Below are 23,076 nucleotides of genomic sequence, written 5' to 3' on the forward strand. Positions count from 1 at the left end.
GGCTGGCTGATTGCATATAATTAAGAAGAAAAAATGTCCTTTAAAATGAGCTTCCCAAATGCAGATATAATTTCAAGTGTCCCTTGCAGGGTGGTTACAGCGTCATCCCAATGAATGTTTTACTGTCAGCAAGATCACTCAGGCCCCTGCTGGCCAAAAATACTGAAGCCAACAAAGGCGCCAGGGCCAGACGGCTCCCAGAGAAGCACTTCCAGCTGCCCAGGGACAGCACCAGCCTGAGAAAGCTGGCCCAGGACCAGCCTTGCCCCCTCCACATCTGGCTCAGGGCCCTTCCCAAGAAGCCACCAGGCACATCTTTCTCTTTTCTCCTTTTTTAATCATCAGGGTCTTTGATTTTCAGACTCAAATGCCAAAAGCAACCAGTTAAGAACAACAAGGGCAGCTTAGCCTACTGTTCCCCTCCTATTGGCCCCATGCTGTACTCTGTGCCTCAGCTTCTCCATCTGTAAAATGGGCATGACAATGGTGTCTAGCTCATGATACTGCTCGAGGACACAGTGAACATTCAGCCCATGTCGCCACAGCCATGAAGCCTCTTCCTCCTCCTCCCCATTCTTCTGATGTGGGACCTGAAGCTCAGAAAGGCTACGTGAACCACTCATCCAGTCGAGGAAAAGCAGAGATGCTGACCTAGCTCTGCCTGAGTGCAAAGTCCACGCTCCTGTCACACTGGGTCCTCACCGCCTCAGGGGATAACGGAAAAGGTGCTGTCCTGGGCTTCCCAGTATATGCCACTCCTGAGCAGAGCACACAGACCTGGCGGCTCAGCCCTCCCGGCCTTGGCACACAGCTCTCTTCAGGACCCTGGGTTTGGGGTCCTGAAGATTTTAAAACATCACAGGCTCTGGCTCGGTGGCGGGCCTTCATTACTCCCTTCTCCCACAGGGGGTGCCTTCTAGCTCTGGGCCCTGCACTTCACAGTGCCCGCCCATCCCCCACCCCTATTTTATGTACAATAGAACCAAGGCCCAGAACTGAGAGAGACTCGTTTGCAGTTACAGGGAAGTCAGGGGGAGATTAACACACTGTCATCAGGCACCCACGACGAGCCAGCCTGGGGGTGCAGGGGTCACACACTAGTATCCCCCATCCTCACTAGCATCCATGGAAGCACTGTCACAGCCCTACTTCAAAGATGAGAAAACCGAGGTTCAGAGAGGTAAAGGGACAGGGGCAGGGTCTCCAACAAGGGGCCAGGAGAGCCTTTGCCATCCAGGACTCCTAACCTCCAGACCTGAGGTCCTTACTTGGTACCATGGAAGCCTGGAGCGAGAACCCAGGTGCTCTGACTCCCAGGCCACATCGAGCACCCATGAGCATGCTGCCACGCAGGGGGTGACGTGAGGGAGGACAGCAAGCCAGCCACCAAAGCAGGCCTGACCAGCTGCCTGGAGACCCATCTGGCTGGGTGGCAACAGAGCTGGACTGTGAACCAGAAAGAAACTGCCAAGGACCTTCAACCAGCTCTGGCTCTCCACTGAGCGATTTTGGTCCCCAGAGGACATCTTGTGATGCTTAGAGACATCTTTGGTGGTAACAACTCAGGGAGGAGGATGGTACTGGCATCCAGTGGGTAGAGACCAGGGATGCTACTAGGCACGGTTGATGGGCAGAGCCTGTGCTGAACCCAGCCAAGGCCAGGTGTGATGTGGTCCTGGCTGATGCCAACGGGGCCAGCCAAACTTCCATCCCATCACAACCAGGGCTCCTTAGCTCCCTAGCCTCACCACACTGGGCCACGCCCAGCCTCTAAGTGCCAGGAAGAACGGGGCTGCCCACCAGCCACTAAGTCAACACCCCTCACACCAGGGCACTTGCTCCCCAAGGTCCCCCAGATCATGATCACAATCTTCCCCCAAAGGAACGTGTCATCTGGTCTGGTGACACCTAGCCCTGCTGTCACCCAGCAGCCTTTCTGGCTGCTGCTTCACTTGGTCCTCACAATGACCTCCCCCCAGCTCCCACCCTCCACACACTCTTCACCGTCTGTCTCCACCAGAATGGCAGATTGTCAAAGCAGGAGGGTCCTGTCTGTTACCCACAGCCAGGCATGTGTGGGTTTAATACCCACTCACTGACCGAACCAGAACACCACCACCCAGCTCCATGGCGTGGATGCAACCCACACTCACAGAGAAACCTCCCAAAGGATGGGCCCCCGCTGTAGAGCAGAGCACTCTCAGCCTGTAGCATTAACTGCTCCAGTCCTCAAGCTACCCTGGGGAGATGTGATCATACCCTTCTCCCAAGAAGGAATCTGGGCTCTCCAAGGCCATCTCCGCAGCCCTGCCCCACCCCTGGCCTGCACTTGCCCATATAATCCCCTTCCCTCCCTCAGCCGGACCCTCAGGGGTGGCAGGTTTTCTACACCAGCGCTCCCCAAAAGCTAATGCGCGGTGTGCACTGCGCCTCCTTGGGATGTTGTTGAAACACAGATCCTGGGTCCATGGATCTGGGGTCCGTGGAGATGCTGCAGTTCTCATGAGCTCCCAGGAGTACTGGCCACCTGCCCAGAATCACACCCTGAATACCGAGGTTCTGATGAGTCCTCAGATCTGACCATCAGTCATATCTCTGCTGCCACCACACCATCTAGACCATCATTGCCTGGACAATCACAGCAGCCTGCCCTGACCCCAAAGCCCCCAACCCCAGCCTTGCTGCCTCTGATCCATCCTCCACCCAGCAGCCAAGCTTACAGGCCTGCTATGACTCCTGTGGCCTTCGGCGCAAAGCCCAAATTCCCGCAACGATGGTTTACGGGATCCTGTGCAAGCTGGCCTCGCCTCGAATGCCAAGTTCCAGACACACTGAAATTCTCTCAGCTCCTAGAATGTTCTGGCCAGCCCACCACCCACCACTGCCTCAGCTCCACCCCTCCCAGGAGATGGGACGATCTGGGGGTCACCCCAACTTACACCTGTGCCGTCCAGCAGCAGTTACTTAACTTCTGTGAGGAGCTGAGGAATGGCTCCACCTGAGGACATGAGGGGTCTCCCTCTCTCCTCCCAGCCTGGAACGGTGCCTTGGGGGAAGAGTCTCTGCCAGGGCAGTTGGTCAGAGGACAGACATCGGCAGGTAGCTGCTCTGTGGGTGACTGTAGAATGCAGAAGGGGACAAGATGCAGAGCTGTGGCACTGTCAACCTGCTCTGGAAACTCATTTGTGCCCATGGCTCAGAGGAGGCTAATAGGGGACATCCCCTGGGCCAGCCTACGAGTCCTTATACAGACGAGTGGACAGCACCAGGCCACACACCACCCTGACAGCTACATCAATGAGACGCTGTCAGAAGGACGCGGCCCCCAGGAGCCAGGTTAAAAGCCTCATGCCACCCTGTGCTTGCCCTGTGCTAAGCACTACATGTATCTCCCCTCACACTAGCACTGTGAGACAGGGACCGTGTTATCCCCAACTGAAGCTTAGGGACATGCAATATGACCTCCCAAGGTCACCAAGCTTCCCAGTGGGGCAGCCAGAATCTAAGCCCAGGAGTTCCCTCTGGGCACTATGCTCTTAACCACTTGGTGTGTGTGTAGTCCCCACTTGCCATTCATTGTGGGGACAAGACCTGCTGCAGTCACAGGAGAGTCAGGGGGCTCTCCTTCCCCTGGCCCCACTGCTCTGCTTTCTAGATGCTCCTAGCCCAGACTTCCTAGACTCTCTGCTTGGAGGATCCCTGGCCTCACAGCCTCACACCTTCACATGCTCACTACCCAGACTACTAAATCCACCCCTGTCTGCCCAATGCACCCCTTCTGCCCTCAAAGACATCACTCAAGGGTCATGGCCTGCAGGAAGCCTCCTCAACCTTCCCAGAGAAGCTTGCACCATTCCTTGCACATAACTCCTCTAACCCTTCAATGCTTCTGTCTGTCCCCATGACCAACTGAGCTCCCAAGGTGTGAGAACAGCTCTGTGCTCCCAGCACCTAGCACTGTGTCCAACCCAGACCCACAGCACTACCTAAACACCAGCACCACCACAGTGATAACACCATCCACACTGACTAAGGACCTGTAATGGGGTATTTGTGATATTTGCAATAAAACAAATGTGACAGGCAGTGAACTATGGGTTTTATACTCATTATTTCAACTGACACACCAACCATAAAAGTTAAGAAGCGCTTTGTTTATCTTAAAGATGCAGAAGCTGAGGCTCAGAGAAACTCGATAACTTGCCCCAAACCACAAAGCTGGACAGTAGCAGAAGCAAGTCTAAACCTAGGTCCCTCCTCTCCTAAAGCCAGCTTCTGGACACTCTGGCCGGCGCTGGAGGGAAGGGAAATAACTGAAACCCACCCAAGCCCAGGCTGCCCTGTGGGTACAGAGGCATCCCTGTGCCCAGGTGTGTCCCCCAGCCTAGAGAACTGCCGGCTCCAGGACACATTCACCCCTTTGAGGGCTGACTACAGCCCCAGGGATGCTGGAAGCAAAGCTTTTCGTTTAACATTTAACATTGTCAGAGGATAACATGCTCAGACAAGGCCAGGTTACAGCACAGCCCAAAGCTTTTAAAAGAGTCCCCAATGTTCATGAACTATTTTGGGGGTGATTTGATGGGAGCCTTTGCCCTCGTCTATCATGTGCAATAAAACTCAAACTGCACACCACGGCACCCAACTGACTAGCTGATATGTTTGTTCCCATCCCCACAGACTAAAGCTCCAAAGGACAGGGCTTTGTCCATCATGGCCACTACTTGGCCACGCACACCATGTGGCCTGTCATGGAGGGATGCCGATGATGTCTGTAAACAAACAGCTCTTCTAGGAGTCGTTTTGGTGAAGAAAAACACAGGCATACCAACAACAGGAAATTCTGGGTCTGGAAGCAATCTGGAAATGATACAGGCGCCCAGCAGCACAAGGAGGAAGAAGAGAGAGCAGGAGTGAGTTCTGGCCAGGGACTCACCCTAGTTTCCCCACTGAAAACCCCAAGGGCTCTCCCAATCAGAATGTTCTAGAATTTGGAGATTCCTATAGTCTAACCTCCTCCTCTTCCAGCTGAGGAAAATGAAGCTAACTGTGGGGGTTGCCACACAGGCAATGCCAGGCCCCAAACTGGGAACAAACCCCACCACCACCACACAGAGAAATGGCACCCACCAACCCCTCGCTCATTCACCCACATGAGCCTCCTCTCCTCACACAGAGGCCAAGTTCCTGAAGGACCAGGACTGGGAAGACCTGGCTTCAGCAGGGCACACAGTGGATATTCAGAAGAGCTTTCTGAATGATGGAGAGGCATGCATTCCTTGTACAGTCCATTCAAGAATGAGCACCCAGAGTGCCCCAAAGCTAGGACCTGACTTCGCCACCCCTCACCATGCCCAGCTCCACAGGGGCCCCTGCCAGGTACTAACTAAAGAAGGGCCTATGGGTTGCCTGGCTGATGCACAGGGTCTGATCACACACTCTTATGTGCAGAAATGTTCCCAACACTTGACCCTCCCCGTCCTTTGCAGTGACTTTGACATTCCCATTAAGAGGTGAAGTTTACTCTCTCACCACTTGCATTTGAACTCGCCTTGGGTCTTGTTTTGGCCAACAGAATGTGGAGGAAAGATCAGGTCTCCAGAGGCCTTGAAAATGTCCACTGCCTCTTGGACTGCTGTCTCCTGGATAAGAACAAGCCCGGGAGACCTGTTGGAAGCCAAGACAAGTGGCTGGGTCATCCTCATCGCCCCAGTTAAACAAAGGCCAAGCCCCAGCGGCAGAGACCCCTTCCTGACCTGCAGCTAACCAGAGACACCCGAGAGAGCCCAGCCAAGACCAGAGCTACATGGCTGAGCCCATCTTAAACTGCCCTTGCAGAACTGTGAGCTGAGCAAATGGTTATTGCTTAAAGCCATTAAGTTTTAGTATGGTTTGTTATGCAACCACGTCTGATAAAAACTCTTATTTACACATAATGGAATCAAAAAGGGAAGGAAGACACATATTCACAAAGATGTCCTATGCAGCATTATCTACAACAGCAACTGGAAACAATCTAAATATTCAATAAGATTGCAGCTCAATAAATAACAGCATAAACATTCAATAGATCGATTCTGTAATAATTAAAAATGCTCGCTGTCTATGGTACTTTATTTTCAGGTGTGATAATGGCTTTAGGATATTTTTTTAAGTCCTCAGCTTTTAAAGATTACACTAAAGTATTTATATATAAATGTATATGTCTGTAATTTGCTTCAAAATAATATGGGAGAAATAAATAAAACAAGAGCAGCCATGAGTTAATAATGGTTAATACTTGCTATTAAGGAGGGTGGTGGGGGAATGGAATGTTCATTTTATTATTCTTTCTTTTGTACATGTTAGAAATTTTCATAATAAAAAAGTTCATAAAAATTCCATTTAAAAGAGAACATTCTAAAGACTGTATTGTATAAACATGGAATTTGTTTATACTACAATACATGTGCAGAAATCAAAAGGCTACATGTGCAATGATTTCAGCTCTATGACTGTTAAATACAAAAAGGGAAGAGAGTATACAAAAAAGAAATGTGGTCAGATGGAGGGGACAGGGATGATTTGTCTCTTCCAATTTTGCTTTCATAATGTTGAATCGACTTTACAGAAGACAAAAAATTTCAAGGAAAAGATGACATCCTTTTATTTCCTTCAGCTGGAACTCAGCGTGGGTGAGGGGCTGGCTGGTGGGGGGCCCCTCCCAGAAGCATGGGGGCGGGGTGGGGGTAAGGCTTTGCTGGAAGCCACAGGAGGCAGCTGAGGAAATCCAGACTTGGCTGGGCTGTACAGAGGACCCTCAGCAGCCCTCCTTAGGCCCCAGCTCCCCACCCCAGCTGGCCGGAAGGCAGGGAAGAGTGCTGGGTGTGGGGAAATCAACCAAGATCGGTCCCTCCCATTTTAAGGGACCACATCAGCACCCCGTCCCTTTGACCAATTTTGAGATCAGAGATGACAGCCAGCTCTAAAATGCATCTTGAGCCAGAAAAAGAAATGTTTTGAAAAGAGGGTAAATTATAATCAGACCATCCATTATGTGCTAGAAACCACCTCAACCAAGTCGGTCCTCATCTCCTCTGATCCCCCAAACCACTCCACAACTGAGTACTGATACCTTCATTTAGCAAATGAGGTAGGGGAAGCCCCATGCCTGCCCGAGTTCAGTCATGCCCTGGGTGCTGGGCTGGGTTTAGAAGCCAGGTAGTAGACTCGGGCTAGCACACCTGATGGCCTCCTTCCTGAGCAGCACCTGTACTGGGGGCCATATGCACAAGCAGCAGGAGGTAAAGGGATCCACACATGCTGAAGCCCCTCCTGGCCTTAGAGGAATGGTAGCTCATGCTGTACACCCCCCCAACTTCCAGGAGGGATGCTATGGACCAAATGTTTGTGTCCCCCCAAATTCAGATATTGAAGCTCTAATCTCTAATGTGATGGTATTTGGAGGTGGAGCTTTTGAGAGGTAATTCAGGTTAGATGAGGTCATGAGGATGTGGCCCCCATGATGGGATTAGTGTCCTCATAAGAAAAGAGACCAGAGCTCACTCTCTGCCATGTGAAGACACTGAGAAAGTAGCTGTTTGTAAGCCAATAAGTGAGCCCTCACCAGGAGCCAAATCTGTCAGCACCTTGACCTTGGATTTCCAGCCTCAGGAAATGTGAAAAAATAAATTTCTGTTGTTTAAGCCACCCAGTGTGTGGTTTTTTGTTTTTTTGTTTTTTTGTTTTTTTTAATAGCAGCCCAAGCAAACTAAGATGAGAGAGAATGGAAACCATGAAGGAGCTTTATGGAGCAGAACTCTTAGAAGAGGCTGAGGCTGAGAAGGGGTTTTCTTCAAGCCTGTGGTTGTACTAGAACAGAAAAGTAAAGCTGTATTCACAACTTATTTCCTGGACACTGATGATTCAAAGTCAGAGTAGGTACAGAATCACCTAGAAGCTTTATTCCATGAAAATCAAGTGCAGGAAAGTCATCGTGTGTGAGTGCATGTGTGTACATGTGTGCTCCTATACTCATCTGCCTGTACAAACACATCACATGTCTGAGAAAACACACAAGAAGGTATAAACTTGCTGCCTCCAGGAACTGAGGCTGAGTGCGAGGGAGACTCACTTTCACTGTATGACCTTAGTGTGATTTGATTTGTGATCACACACAGTATCACTTTTTAACAAAAGGTTTTTTAAGCCTGGCCAGTTAGCTCACTTGGTTAGAGCATGGTGATGATAACACCAAGGTCAAGGGTTTAGTATCCCCACACTGGCTATTCACAAGTCAGTCATGAACCTGCCTGAGAGATACTTCGTGGAATCTCATGGATCAAGCCACCTAACCCCTTGAGCTTGGTTTCTGTCTTCATCAGCTGATACACTGAAGCCACCCCTCCTGGCAACCTCACATGACAGACCTGAGGATTCCCGGCAGTCATTCGTTGTCCAACCCAACAGCTCAAGTCCAATCTGCAGTCCCACTAGCTAAACCGGAAGCAAAGGGTCACAGATTCAGTTCCCAGGGCCTCTGAGCTGTGACACAGGGCCACAAAGGTCAGGACAGCCCTGCTACACATGGTGGCCACAGCAAAGGAGACAGCAGGAGTAACCTTCCCTTCCAGAGACTTCCCGCCAGCACTACCTCTATCTAGATGCCCCTGAGGGCCACACCACTAAAGAGATACATCGCCGCTGGAAATTCTGGAACACCAAGTAGAGGCACACAGCAGGGGGTTAAGCAAGTCTACGCGCAAGGGGCTCTGAGCAGGTCTTTTCCTCACTTTCCCCATTCGTTCCAAAAAGAAACCAGGAGGGACCCAAACCCATAACTAGACCTCACTTCCCTGACCCTTCCCCCAGGTCTGCCCCCTTTGCCAGGATCCTTGAGACTGGGGCTCTGAGATATGGAGCAGCTGGGTGTGACCACCAGCCACTCACCAGCTGCTGCCACACCTTCCAGGTGAAAATACTCCCAGCATGTCCTTGCCACAGTTCCCACAGGGCCTGTCTGGCCATAGGAGGGGCTGGGATCTGGCTCTGCACATCGGATCTGAGCATCCGGGACACGTCCATGCCCCAACCCGGACCAAGGCTCCCCACCAGCTCTGTCAACCCCAATCAACAGTTCACAGCTGTTCCTGGCTCACGGAATTCTCTAGGATCCTGGCAGAAAGATACCCTTTCAACTCTCCCCGAGCAGGATGGGGCCAAACAGCAATAGGCTCAGGCTAATTGTGTTTATATAACGCAAGACTGTTTCACTCCAAAACACATCAGAGTAGAAACACCAGGGTTCCACACAGAGGGGCAGCGGAGACATCCTTCACCCTGAACTTGGGGCAATCTTTCCCAAGGCCCCGTAAAACCCCACCCCACAAACAGGAGGGCATCAGCGCTTTCTCCAAGATGCCCACTTGCCCAGCCACTGGGCCCAGGACCCTCAGAATCTATCTGTGTCGGACTGGCCATGGGAATAAACCAGACTCGGGTTTATTTGAGGAAAAAGGTAAAGCCAGGAGCCCCGTCTTTGGTCCTGACATGTGTGGGTACTCATCACTCCCCTCTGGGGAACAGTGTCCTGTCCTGGAGAATGTGTGTGAACCCTCAGGCCCTGTCCTGTGTTTTTGCCATCCTGTCCAGAGCTGGAAGCTGGTAGAAAGCAGCCCGCCCACCCCAACCCCCACTGCAGCCGGCCACTGGAGCCCAGAACCCAGGAGCTCCTCCATCTCTCCCCACTGCCACAAGGGAGCAGTACCCCAGCTTCCTTTTGGGGATCCACCCTGCCCGGGAATGGGGCCTACCAACCCCCACCCCAGCATACTGCACACACCAGCCCCAGCAGTGGGTTCAGAGACGGGCGTGAGGCAGACAAACCAGAGGCAAGAGAATTAGTCCCTGTGGACCAGGTCTGAATCCCAGCTCTGCCACCACTAGCTGCATGAGCCCAGGCAAGTTACTGAACTGTTCTGTCAGGGAATGGGGCACTAAGACATCCACCCTCCCAAGGTGCAGTGCAGATCAAACGAGATAATCTATGTAAGGAGCTCAGCCCTGCGTCTGGCTCAGAATAAAGGTCATTATGAGGACTTACCTCGCACCATGTGCACCTGAGAATGGAGCCAACGTGGAAGAGTCCAGGAAAGCAGAGACACCAGGTTCTAAAGATCATCGCTTAAGCCCTCGAAACCACCTAAAACTGAGGCCAGAACTCTCCATGGATTTACCCTCACAGGAGCCAACACATCCCTTTATTACTGAACCCAGTTGGCACTGAGGTTTCTGTCAGAATCTATACATCCCCGCGACTTGTAGCAATTGCCATACAATCGATCTTCTGCTCAGATCATTACCTTCATCCCAACAACTCATCACATCTGCTGGTTAACTGAGAGAGAGAGGACAGGAGGGCACAGCAATGGAAACAGATTTGCAGGTAAGTGGCCCAGTTCACGAGGTCTCATTCTCCAGGGAGTCCCAGCCCATTGCTGCTACAAGGCACCCACAGTACTGCTCACATTCCACATGGCTGCCTTTGGGAAGGGGCACCCACCTACTCCCCCACAGTTCTCAGGAGAACATTGCAAATCCAAAGAACCGGCCCCTTCGGCATTCCCAGCGAGGCTAAAGGAAAGACCACTGGGATGGGGCAGAGGGAGGGAGGTGCTACCGACTACCTGGGCCCACTGACAACAGTAACTCATCCTGACCACGGATGGGGTTCATCAGCAATGGCCCAGAACAGAACAGATCCTGGCCTCGCTTTCCTCAAGGTTCCCTGGAGGCCAAAGTAGGCACATTTGTTGGGGCTCCAGAGCCATCAGGCGGAATCGCTGTGTGCATGAGCCTGCAAGGCCAGCCACTTTGAGCTGCAAATCCTCATCTGCAAAGACTCCTGGCTCAAAGGTTTTAGAAAATTACTCCTCTAATGTTGTGAATCTCTGTACCTCACCCTGTAGAGGAGGTTTACTCTGATATGACCTGTCTGGTACAGATGAGTGAGGGGCAGCCTTCCCCTTCCTTCCAGAGACAGTCTCTGGCCTGCACAAGAAAGGAGGGAAGTCTGTGTGTGCTGAGTCCCTCCTATGCACAGGCACAAAACCAACTCTCACTGTAAAAGAAATTAAGGCTCAGAGAGGGGCTGAAATGTTCCCAGGATCACCCATCTAGTAAGAAGCTGAGTCAGGGTACCAGTCCCACTGCTGAGCAAGACACATGCTGTCTCCATGATATCACATGGAAACCAACACAGCCCTGCCAAGTAGCTTCTGAGACTACATTCCTCTCTTGCCCCATCTTCTTTCCCAAGACATAAGGGTGGGCAAAGGTAAACTCAAGGTAAACAGCTCCATCAACATTTATTGGCCAATTCTAAACATGAATAACATAGTTCCCCTTTACTGAGCCTCTTATCAAGGGTAAGGTCCTGAGCTAAGAACATGAGGTGCCTTAGCTCATCCGATCTGCAGAACTATCCTGCTGCAGGCTGGTATTACAATTCCCATTTTTAGTACAGAAACTAAAGGCTCAGAGAGGTTAAGTCACTTGGCCCAATGTCACACAGCCACAACACAGCACCACAGCCTCCAACTACCTGCTCCTGACCTCAGAGCTTTTTCACAAGCATCTCCCCTTCTGAGGCCAAGGGTCTGCTCCAATGAGAATATTCCTAAGAACCTCCGAGGCTTTGGGGGTCTTTCTAAGGAGCTTCCAAAACCCTCTGGGCCTCTAGCTTCAGTAAAGTTCCAAGGTCCCCGAGGTGACACCTACGAGTGGCATTTTAAACACAGAAGTGGGCTGTGTGGCTGTGTCCATACAGGCTCAGAGAATTTCAAGGAAGGAGCATGGTGGGTGAGGATGGCAGGATCCACCCAGAGCCTGGGAATCTGGCTAAGGCTAAACCGAACACTTCACTAACTGGGCCTTCATAGGACGGACAGCAATGCTGCTGGCAAGCGGCCAAGCCTGTGTGGGTGTCCACTGAGTTAGCACCTGAATTTCCTGACACTCTCTGGGAGAGCAATGGGCCCAGCTGAAATTGAAAAGGAAAAAGAATAAAGGGAATAATTAAGGGGCACTGAGGGTGAGGAGCTGGAGAAGAGCTTCTGTCTTCATTTAAAAATAAAAAAAACACAACCACCTCTGTAATGGTCGAGAGTATGGGCTTTGGAGCCACGCAGACTGAGGTTCAAATCCTGCCCTTAGGAGTGACCACAGCTATGAAATCCTGGGAAGATCACCAACCCTCTCTGGGCCTCAGTTTCCACATATGGCCCAAGAACTTTGACAAGCTATGTGTGAGCGCTCAGCACAGCGTCAAGCACAAAGCTGATGCTCCATAAACAGGAGGTGCTGCTATTTCCAGGTCCACACTGTTCTTGTACCATTGGAATAACGCAGCCCAGGGATGACTCTGCAGCCTCAAGCAAAGGCTTACACGCATTTCTGGAGAAAGATCCCCTGCCCACTGCATGCTACAGGCAGCCCCATTAGCTCCCACAAGAGAACGGAGCACGTTCCTCATCAGAAGGGCATCTCCCCATTTATAGACTAAGGTCAGAAGCTCAGGCCTAGACCTCCCTCCCCCATGGCTTTGGTCCTCCCCAGAGCAACAAAGGAACTGGGCACCCAAATCTCCTTGAGCACAGGCCACAGCTTGTCTGCACCCAAGTCAAGGTGAGGAAAATGGTGCTTGAGAGCTGATTCTGCAGGAAGCAGAACTTCTTTCCAAAAGGATCCCAATGCCACTGCCCAGACCTGCCAACAGGGAGGTGGCTACTGGCCAGAATTTCTTTCCTTTTCAAGGATCCCGTAATGACTGCTAGGATTTTAAGAATAAAATCTTGGAACTTCACCTCTGTGGTCTCTCTCCCAAAACCCAACTTAAAAAAAAAAAAAAAAGCATAAAATCTTAAGGAAAATAAGCTTTAGTATCAGCAAGGCCAGGTTCAAATCCAAGCTGCCCCACCTGCTTGCTCTACAACTTGGGGCTAACTGCATCTTCCTTCTGAGCCTTCATTTCCAGACCTGTAAGGTGGCTGGAGGCTGCAGGGTGAAGAGAGAATTTCACCCAGAGGAAAGCAACAGTCCCTTATCACTGCATTCCTCATAAAGAAACCCATGAGATCAGGATCCTGCAAGGTGCCAGCCTGACACACTGCAGGGTAGAGCCACTCGGTGGTTGAACGACTGCCCTACAAGGACTCACTCGGCTATCCCCAGGGCTAGAGGGGACTCCACAGTGCTCACTGCTGTATCGGTCCCCAGAACCCAAGAATGCCCAGCAAGCAGTAGGCACTCAGTAAGTACGTGTTATGTGAGTGCATGAAGGAATGAGTGGGGTGCTTTTTAAAAAGATGCCAGGGGGGCCGGCCCGGTGGCGCACTGCTACAGTGCGCTGCTTGGGAAGCGCGCCGGCGCTCCCGCCGAGGGTTCGGATCCCACATACAGACCGGCCGCTCACTGGCTGAGCGAGGTGCGGGAGCAGCACGAGGGTTGCGATCCCGTGGCCGGTCCGGTACGGGCGCGACACTGAGGGTTGCGATCCGTTGCCGGTCACGAAAAAAGACAAAAAAAAAAAAAGATGCCAGGGCTCACCCAGATTTATAGGGGGTGGGGCGAGTCGGGAACCTGCACTAGAACAAGTGTCCCCAGGCGGGACCGGATATTTCCTCACCTCCGCAGCCCAGTCCTCGACTGCTGAATGGAAACAGGGTGAGAGGCAGAAATGAAAGTGAAACTGCCACAGAAGCTTCCTCTCTGCACCCCTGCACCCACCCACCACCCCTGACCCTCCCAGGAAACAGTGAGAGGTCACTGGCACTGGAGAACCCTCCCCCAGAAAAAGATCAGGGGGGACTACCTATCTGCCCTCAGCTGGAGCTCCCAACAGAGATAAGTCAAAAGCCCCGGGCCCAGCCCTGGGAAGGCAGGAGGGCAGGCAAGGTGGCCCCCTGAATGGAGGGGGAATCCCATCACTTACTATGCACCTGCCATGCTCCCAGCCCTACAGTGAGTGTACTACACCCACTTTACAGATGGAGGAGCAGAGGTTCCTGGAGGTGAATGATGTGCCCACTCATCCGCAGCCAGCTGGGCAAGTCTTATGCTCCGAGTTCACTCTCAACTCCACCACCCACCAGCCCTCTGGGCCCTAAAAATGCAGGCAGAGGATGCTCAGAAATGAAGCCCTTGATTTCCTTCTGAAACTGGGTAGAAAGCCATTGGTGGCTGAATGTTACATTCAAGATGAAGGTGACCTGGCAGGGCACAGACAGTGTGGTTTCAGGAGCCAGTCAGCCCTGAGGTGAATCTCATCTCTGCTGCTCACAGCTGAGTGGCCAGGCGGGTCACCTCACCTCTCCCCAAGCCATATGGAGACACACCACCCATCTTGGAGGGCAGGTTCTTGATCTGCAATAGTGCCTGGCCCAAAGTAGGTTCCCAGTGTCCTCTGCGATCTAGTGTGAGCCACTTACGTACAAGGGAGCAGAGGCAAAGTTCAACACAGCCCTTTTTGAAGGCACAGCAGGCCACCTGAACAAACTCCCTAAGAGCACCCTGAGTGACTCAGGGCTACACACAGACAGTGCTGAGGAGTCTATGGGATTACAGCGTAAACTGCAGAGGAAAACACCTCGGGCTATGTTACTGCCTCTCCCAGCCCGGGCGTGATAACCAGTGTGACATCTGGCCAGGCTGGTCCCCAGGAATGTCTCCTGTGCACAACTAGCTCCTATCAGGCCTCAGGATCCACCTTTCAGTACACTCCAGGGCAAACCAGTGGCCAGAGGCAAGAAATCTTAAAAGGCAGGAAAAGGGATTTCCCAAAAGGTAGCAGCCACAGGCGGAGCTGGGCGAGCAGCCTTGCTGCCTTCCTGCGTGACAGGACTCAAACAAGGCATCTGATGGCTGGTGCTAGGCCAGGGTTTCCCAGCATGAGCTCTGGGGACACAGACCCAGGGCCAATATTCCAAGGGTTCTTGGGACAAACCACCCTGAGAACCTTTGCCTCTAACATGCCCCTGAAAAGCCTGCAGCAAAGAGACCCATTCAGCCTTATTCAACACAGTGCTTCCCCCGCAGACAGTCTGGGGATGAGGCCAGTGATACACTTTAGGAAATGACAGTTTGATCTTCCCAGAAGAATCATCAGGACAATTCCCAAGGAGATCCCCAGCCCCCTCCCTGGAGAATGTTTATTTTGGGAGGTTAGGAGGTGGACTTAAGGATGTGTAGTTCTCACTAGTGCCCCAGGTGCAGCACTGTCCTGCAGGAACATAAAGGACCACGGAAGAGTGCAAGCATCAGGTGTGGCTTCCATCTGCCCCCTTGGGCACCTGAGGCCTAACCTGGGCTTTGGGAAAAGTCTCCTGATCTAAGGCCCATCCACCCCACCCACCCACCACCACCCCACGGCCCAGAGCTACTAATTTCCTGAATACAAAGGCCGGACTGAGCCAGACCAGAGGGAAGCATATGTCCTTCCGCCCCCAGCCCCCAGAGCACATCTGCAGCCTCCCTTGGGTGGGAGAAAGGTCATGGCCCTCCATCACACTGTCAGGGAACAAGGCTCTGGAAGGACACCCTGTCTAAAGTGGAAACCGGCCTGCAGTTATGCCCAGAGCTGTCTGCCTTTCCCTAGATGGCTCCCCTGGGTCCACATGGAACCAAGGGCTTATGACAGAGACAGTCCAGGGTGTGTGGTCTCCAAGCAGTGGACACTGCCCACCCTGTGGGTCTTTTAGCTCCTGAAGGGCGTTCTCAGCCTCTCTCATTAAATGTCACCTCCTCACAGAGGCCTGTTCTGACAGAGTACTAAAGTGACCACAACCACCCCTGCCTCAGTTCTCTCCCGTTTGCAGGCTTCCTGGTTCTAATTACACCTCACAGCATTTTAAACATGTCTGAGTAATGGTTTACCTTCACCTCCCCTAGAGGCGGGAGTGCGAGGCCCAGCACCCAGCACAGGGCCAGCAGGAGCAGATGCTTGGGGTTTGCTGAAGGAATAAAAGAATGAAGGAATGTGAAACCAACGAGCTCCTCCCTGACCTGGGAGGGACCCACCCCGTGGGCTTTCCACAGCACTCCAGAGTCACAAGTGGCTTTGGCTGAGCCACAAGGACACAGAACAGGCTTCCAAAAACCAGAACGCAGGTCAGTGATCCACTAACAGACACTCTTTGAGTTCCTATGTGCACTGTTATAGGCACTGGGGTTTCAGCAGTAAATAAGACTGTCAAGGTCCCTACCTTCATGCAACCAACTTTTTCAAGGAGAGACAGACAATAAAGCAAGACTATGAGCAAGTCGGAGAGAAAGAACAAGCCCAGCAGCCGGAGGTCACTAAGCATATCTGAGAATTCTGACTGAGTAAAAGACAAAAAAAAAGACATTTCCCAGAAGCTGTCCCTGGGAGGGCCTTCAGCCTGACCGAGCATCCTGACTCGCCCTCCAGGGGCTGCTGGCAGCTTGGCAAAGTCAACTAGGTAGGCTTTGTCCAACGGCATGAGCGGTTACAGGGTGGTGCACCCAGCACCCACAGGTCTGGGGGTGGGGGGACAAGGAAGGAGAGAAACAGGAGTCTGGAACTCCCTCATGGGGGCAACTCTCAAACCTCCACAGCCAGTGACAGACCCACCCCACTGAACTCTAAAAGCAGGTGGGGCTGGGGGAGCCCTCCAGGGGCTGTCACAATCCTCAGCCTGGCACCATACAGGCCGACAGACACCAGCCCATGAGGCCCTCCTGGGGAGACGCAGGCCACAAACAGCAGCTGCTTTCTGAGCAGGCTCAGTACAGGCCAGACAAAGCCCAGACAGACTCGAACAGCCCAATGCGACAGCCTGCCCTGCTCCTACAGGCACCCACTCTGCAAAGAAGCTCCAGCTGGCGGTGGGAGCAGAGCACTGGTCTTGCAAGAGGCAAGTCCCCCTTGCCACACCCCCACTGTGTGACCTTGGAGCAGCCCCCAACCCTGAAGAGCCTGGGATTCTTTCTCGGGACACCAACGCCCTCCCCAGAGCAAGGCTATACACACTCAGGCCAGCTCTCCAAGGGCCACCAGAGGGGGAGAGGCTAGGGTAGGCCAAATTCATGCAGGAAGAGGGAAGGGGCTTAAGACAGTGGCTTTGCCAGAGAAGGAAGGGAGGCACGCAGCTCCTGAATGATGACTGGCTTTCTAAAATGAATATTATTGTTTTAAAAGGAGGTACCATAGCATTCCCTCAAAAGCTAGCTTCCTGGCTGAATTCAAAATATGAATGGGAACAGAAACCCTATTTACACCCAACTGTTTAGGAAGTGTACTCAAAAGGCACTTCACTAAGTATTTACTGAATGGCCCAAACCTGTTAAACCATGTGGAGAACTAACCAGTGGAGACAGGATGGGCCAATGATTAGAAACAGAATGCAGGTGAGCCTCGCCCGGCCCAGCGCCTGCCTAACTCACAGTCAGCCCCAGCAATGTGGGCTCCTCAGTCTCACTATCACAGAAGAAACGCAAATCCAAAATACCATTTCCCACCCATGTATTTTTTCCATGCACTGCGCTTGGGAGGGTGCATGGGTAACAAGCTCTTGTTTGCTGTTGCTGGGACTGAAACAGTGAGATATGGTATGATCTTCTTGTGAGCAGTTTCAGTACTTGTATGAAAAAGTAAAAGGCCTGTGCCCTATGACCCAGCACTGACTTATCTATCAATGTGCACCCAGGCAAGGGGACAGGGCCCTTACTGCCATGTTGTCTACACCAGCAGAAGCCAACCCCAGGGAAAGAAATATGGTCCATCCTTCTGAGAGCTGGACCACGCAGCCATTTTTTAAAAAAAAAATGAGGCAACGATACAAAATTCTCCAAATGAAGCAGCAAGAATTTCTCCAGGACACATGGTTCCATGCAATAAGCAAGAGCACAAACAACAGTCTGTACAGGGATAGTCCCACACACGGTGCACCGTGTTTGCATAAACACCTATGAGACAGACTGCCAACAGGAGTTGCCCCTGAGTAACTGGAACTCAGGAACAAGGAAATGGGCTAATTTTTCATTTGTCCTTTGAGTCCTCTACACTTTTTTTTTTTTAAGTGGCTGGCGAGTATGGGGATCTAAACCCTTGACCTTGGTGTTACAAGGCACTGCTCTAACATATACATGTATTAAATATTCAAAAAGATCCAGAAAATAATAAATGTTAGCTAATAAGAGTAATCTGATTACTAACGGAGATTCTCAGCATTTTCAGGAAACCCAGCACAAACTCTTCTCAATCTCCAAACCTAAAAAATAAAAGTACCATCTTGCATTAACATAATTTTCTCAGCTTCCCATCCATAAAATAGGTGAGGACAGCACCCCTGCCCCCCGGGGGGCTGTAAGACTCAGATGAGCCATGTGTTAAAGGAGAACAGTGCCCCGCTGTGACAGCTGGAAGCTGCCATGCAGGGTAGGGCCCCTACTTGGTCACGCCCATTGACCCGAGTTTCAAATCCACAAACCCCACACCCCAGCAAGATGATCAGCTAGCATCCATCACGGACTTCAGGGTCACTTGCAAACTGCCGAAACCAAGAACACTAAATCAACAAATGCTAAAGGTCCCTGAACAGAGAGGCATCCATGATCAGAGACCCACACACTCTCCAAAGATGGTAACGATAAGAACAGCAGCAGCAACCATTTACAGGATTCTGGACACTGTCCTAAGCATTTCATATGTCCAGCAAACCCACTCACTTAATGCTCACAACAACCCTAAACTAAGTACTGTTATGACCCTCACTTTACAAATGAGGCACAGGGGGTTAAGGAACATGACCAGGGTTGCACGGGTACTTGTAGAGCTGGCCTGAAACCCAGGCAGTGTCACCAATAAACAACCGATGTCCAGATGGATGTTTCCTCCCACTTTAAGTCCAGTCCCTAGGAGGCTGGTAGGAAGTGTTTATTTGCCAGGCTGGCTTATGGATATTTCCCATGCACTGTTGCAAAGGAGACCTAGGTCAGTACCGCCTCCCACCTCCACATCCCCAAAATGGTGGCAAATCCAGACACTAAAACAAACAAAAAAATACCCACCCACAGACTAGCATCACTCAGTCCTGGAAAAGATCCTCCTTCCTCCCCACCACAGAATCTCCCAGAAGAATTCCAGCCCAGATTGCAAAACCATCCCAGCAGAAAGGGACCTTCGAAATGGTCCTATTTTAAAGAAATGTATGGCCCAAGGGGAAGGGACAGGTCCAGTGGCACCCTACATTCTTCCTGTCATGCCTCTCAGGGCAGTTTACTGTTGAGAGCAAATTCCCAACCCCTTGAAGGGAGGGGCTCCACCCCACTGCACCCCAACCCACCACCTAAAACCAGGCCCGGACTCCAGAAGGTGCTCAGTGAACGTGAGTATGAATGAACTCCTCAGTCCCTTCTGAAAGAACTGAACAAATGGGTCTCCCGGTAGGAAAGATGCAATGATAACATGGTCTAAGACTGCTCCATAAACGCGTTTCCTGAGAGCGGAGTCGGTCCAGCTGGCCTCCAAGTGTCTTAAGGAGGACAGCCTCAGAGACATTCTTCTGCTTTTGCAGCTTTCAGGAAGCCCCAGCCTAACCTGGGCAGAGAATAGACACTTAATAAACATTCTCAGGTGGACAGGCCTTGGGGCTGGGCTCAGGGAAGCTGTGTAACTGGCTATGCAAGTCCCTTATATTCCCTGAGCCTCAGTTTCCCCATCCCTCCATCCTTGGGCTGCTGGAAGGATTAAATGAGATGAGGCACCTGGAAGCACCTTGTTAACAATCAGCTGGTATTACTGTAAAGACAGACGAGGTTCACCCACGTTTTATACCAAAAGGCTTCATGGAGTCACGTGCCCCTTTCACTACCTCTTGCAAGGTAGGTTCTGCCGCAGAAAAGAGGAGGGAAGGGGAAGGCAGGTGGGAGGGTAAGAAAGAGAGAGGAAGAAACCGAGGAGAGCCACAGGAACAAACAGTAGCACTAACAAACAAGCTGATTCAAGGCTCATCTGTTGGCTAGCCAGAGGCCCCGTCCCAACAGGGTGCACGTTCCAAAGGGATGGCACTTGTGCCTACCTAAGGTAGGTGGGGCACTTCCCAGGACTTGGCTCCAACCACCTACTGATGCCATCAACACGAACTGACCCCTTGGAGAACAAGGCATTACACTTGCTAAGGGCACAACTCCACCTTGCAGAGACAAAAAAGCAGCAGCTCGACCCCTGGGAAGATCACAAGGGGTCTTGCCTTATTGTCTGAGGTGCCCGAGGAGAATGGCTTTGCCCTCCGAGTGAGTCTCGAGGTCACCACCTGGGGTCCATTCCAGAAGTTAAGGGAAAAGAACACAAGTATGGAGCCTGCCCCCTCCCATGCCTGTTTCCCCATCTGTAAAACAAAGGGAGAGATGAGATGATCAACATCTCTTCCTGCTCTGAGATAAGGTTTTTACAGGGCCTGACATTCAACTAAACAACTCATTCTGGTCCATTTAGGTCATGCTCTGGCGCTGACACTGCTCCAAACATTTGGGGCAGAACCTCAAGTCACTTTCAAACATCTCTGGACGTTTTCATTAGGGAATTCAGACAATTCATCATCCATCAATACAGGAGCGTTGCACCCCCAGATTGTGAATGTTTGAACATGACAATGTCTATCCACATTGTCTCTCAAGCCACTAAAATCACACCAACATTGACACCAAACAAAGCATAGCAAAGGGCTCTGGTCACCAGCTCAACAGTTGGAGCATTTTGCAGCCAGTATAGAAACGAGGCCACCAGGGGGCACTGCCCAGAAAGTAATAAAGAAGAAACAGAAAAACTTTTTGGTGTTTTCTTTTTCCTTCTTAAGCCTAAGTGACAAAACATCTAAAGCTTCCCTAATGAAAACACAAAGTGGGCTTCCTAGGGTTCTAGAATGGCCCAGATGCCTTCTGCCTTCTCTTTGAAGCGAATACGTTGGCAAAAAGAAGGAAACTAGACTTTGAACACAACAACCCTTTCAGAGAGATTAATGCTCTGCTCCCGATTTCCCCCAGGAGTTAACACCGCAGCTTGCCCTGAACCCCCTGCCTCCTTAAAGATGGGGGTTACCACAAGAAGGGCCAGCTGATGAGTATCTGCTAGGACTATTTTGCTAGAGACTCCTAATTATCGAGTAAAACACACCAATCCAGTGACAAGCCTCAAGCTTCAGCTGCAGACACAGGATGACAAAAATACAGACATCAGTAAAAAGGGTCTAAGGTATTAACTGGGATATAACTGGGATTTCCCAAGGCTTATATGACTGGGGGGAGCTCCCATGCCTTACATCAGAGCTGGACTTCAAGAACATACCCAAGGGGCTTCTTCGACTTTCCTCAGTGTCTAGGGAAGCCTTTCCACAAGTGTATCTGCAGTGCAATGTTCAAGTGTTCTTTTTAAATGTTCCAACAACCCTAGGACCCACTTTCAAAGCCCAGGCCACAAATTCCTCTTGATTTCCTTGTGAATTCCTGGGGTGGCTCTGCACGCCCTACTGACCATGAAAAGCTTGCTTTCTCCTAGGGAAACCAGCCTAGAAGCAAGCAGCCAGCCCCATCCCAGAACCAAGGGATGCAGAACCTGGGCTGCTTTATACAAGTTACAGCCCCTCTGGCTGCAGGAAGAGCACCGGCGGGGCTTGTACCGGCAAAGGAGCAGCAGCAGGCCCTTGGAACAGGCATGGGTGCACAGAGGTGCTGCCAGGCCTGCCTGCGCAGGTCAGCTCACACCAGCCACTCGCTCCACACAACAAGGGATGAGGAAACCCAACTGCTCAATTCTCCAAGATGTTTGGGGCGCCACAGGGACAAAAATGCAAGTGGGGCCATTTTCAAAAATCAAATCTGCTAAGTAGACCCACTGCATAACAAAAGGTTTACACCTGGAGTTTGCAAAATGCTTCCAGAGCCCGATTCTCATAGGCTTCCACTGAGAATGAGATTTAACTAACAGCTTCTCTGAGGCAAAGCCGCAGCTGTGGAGCAAGGAAAGGCATACCTGACCCAAGAGTGATACTTCCGTAATTTATTAACAATGTGATCTATTAAACACCTGAGTCGCCACCACTGAGGACCAGCATGGTGGGAGAGGGGAGCAGAGCCCGGATGGCGGAGGCCATCCTACAACCACATGCGTTTACCCCTTCTAAGTATCAGCCCCTTCTAAACACCAGCCACTCCCTAGCTGTGGGACCCCAGGGGAGGCACCCCACTCCTGCTGATCCGTGCCCCTTCTCAGGCACGTGGCCCAAAATCACCACTCAGGCCAATTTGCAAGGCTGCTGCGAGGCTCTAATGAGACAGCAAATCGTCACATACATGCCAAGTATTGCTACTCGCTTCAGTTGGGCTCAACCCGGTGATGTGCAATGACAGCTTCAAGAGCCGAGCACACGCGGGGCAGAGCAGGTGGTCCACAAACGTCGGTGCCCCTCTCCACTAAAGGGAAAGGGAGGAAGGGAGAAAAACACTCGGGTCCGAAAGTACCCTCAAGTCCCCTGCAGGCAGCGTGGATCCCCAGGTCTCCCAGGTCCCTTCGCCAACCTTCGGCAGCGCTCCCACCGCGCCCTGGGCAGCTGAGGGCCTCCCCTGCCGTGTCACAGCGCACCTGAGAGCCCCGGTCCGTGCCACATCGCCCATGCCGGCCACCGCTGCCCTCGAACACCGCCGGTGGCCCTCGCGGCCACCTGGACTCAGTCTCCCCGGGCACCGCTTCTTCCCGTTTTGCTCTAAGCTCCCAAAGCAACCGCTGAGGCTGCCCCGGGCTCAGGCCGGGGGTCCCCGGGCGCCGGAGCCGCGTCGCTCCTTACCTGCACAGCTCGGCGAAGGCCTGGAAATTGAGCTTCTTGATTTTCTTCTCGCTCAGCCAGTAGCCAACCCTCTTTCCTTTCAGAAAGGTCTGCATCTTCCTCCTCGAGCGGGGAGCCTGAGTCCGGAGGAAATCGCCCGCAGGCCGAGTCTGGCGGCCCGGCGCGCGCCGCGAGCGTGCGGGCACCTCCTCCCGGCGGCGGGGACGCGGATCGGTCGTATAACTTCGTATAATGTATGCTA

General features: G+C 51.9%; 1 protein-coding gene across 1 annotated transcript in view; it reads right to left on the reverse strand.

Moving 5' to 3' along the window:
• Positions 1-23,043, reverse strand: part of ITPK1 (inositol-tetrakisphosphate 1-kinase) — a 184,353-nt gene extending 161,310 nt beyond the window's left edge. Inside the window, exon 1 of the mRNA XM_008594907.1 lies at positions 22,836-23,043. Within this exon, the coding sequence (XP_008593129.1) occupies positions 22,836-22,930 (95 nt within the window). The 5' untranslated portion in view covers positions 22,931-23,043. The remainder of the gene's footprint in view (positions 1-22,835) is intronic.
• Between the last annotated feature and the right edge of the window lie 33 nt (positions 23,044-23,076).

This window comes from Galeopterus variegatus, unplaced genomic scaffold (genome assembly GCF_000696425.1).
Source record: "Galeopterus variegatus unplaced genomic scaffold, G_variegatus-3.0.2 Scaffold168, whole genome shotgun sequence".
NCBI lineage: Eukaryota > Metazoa > Chordata > Mammalia > Dermoptera > Cynocephalidae > Galeopterus > Galeopterus variegatus.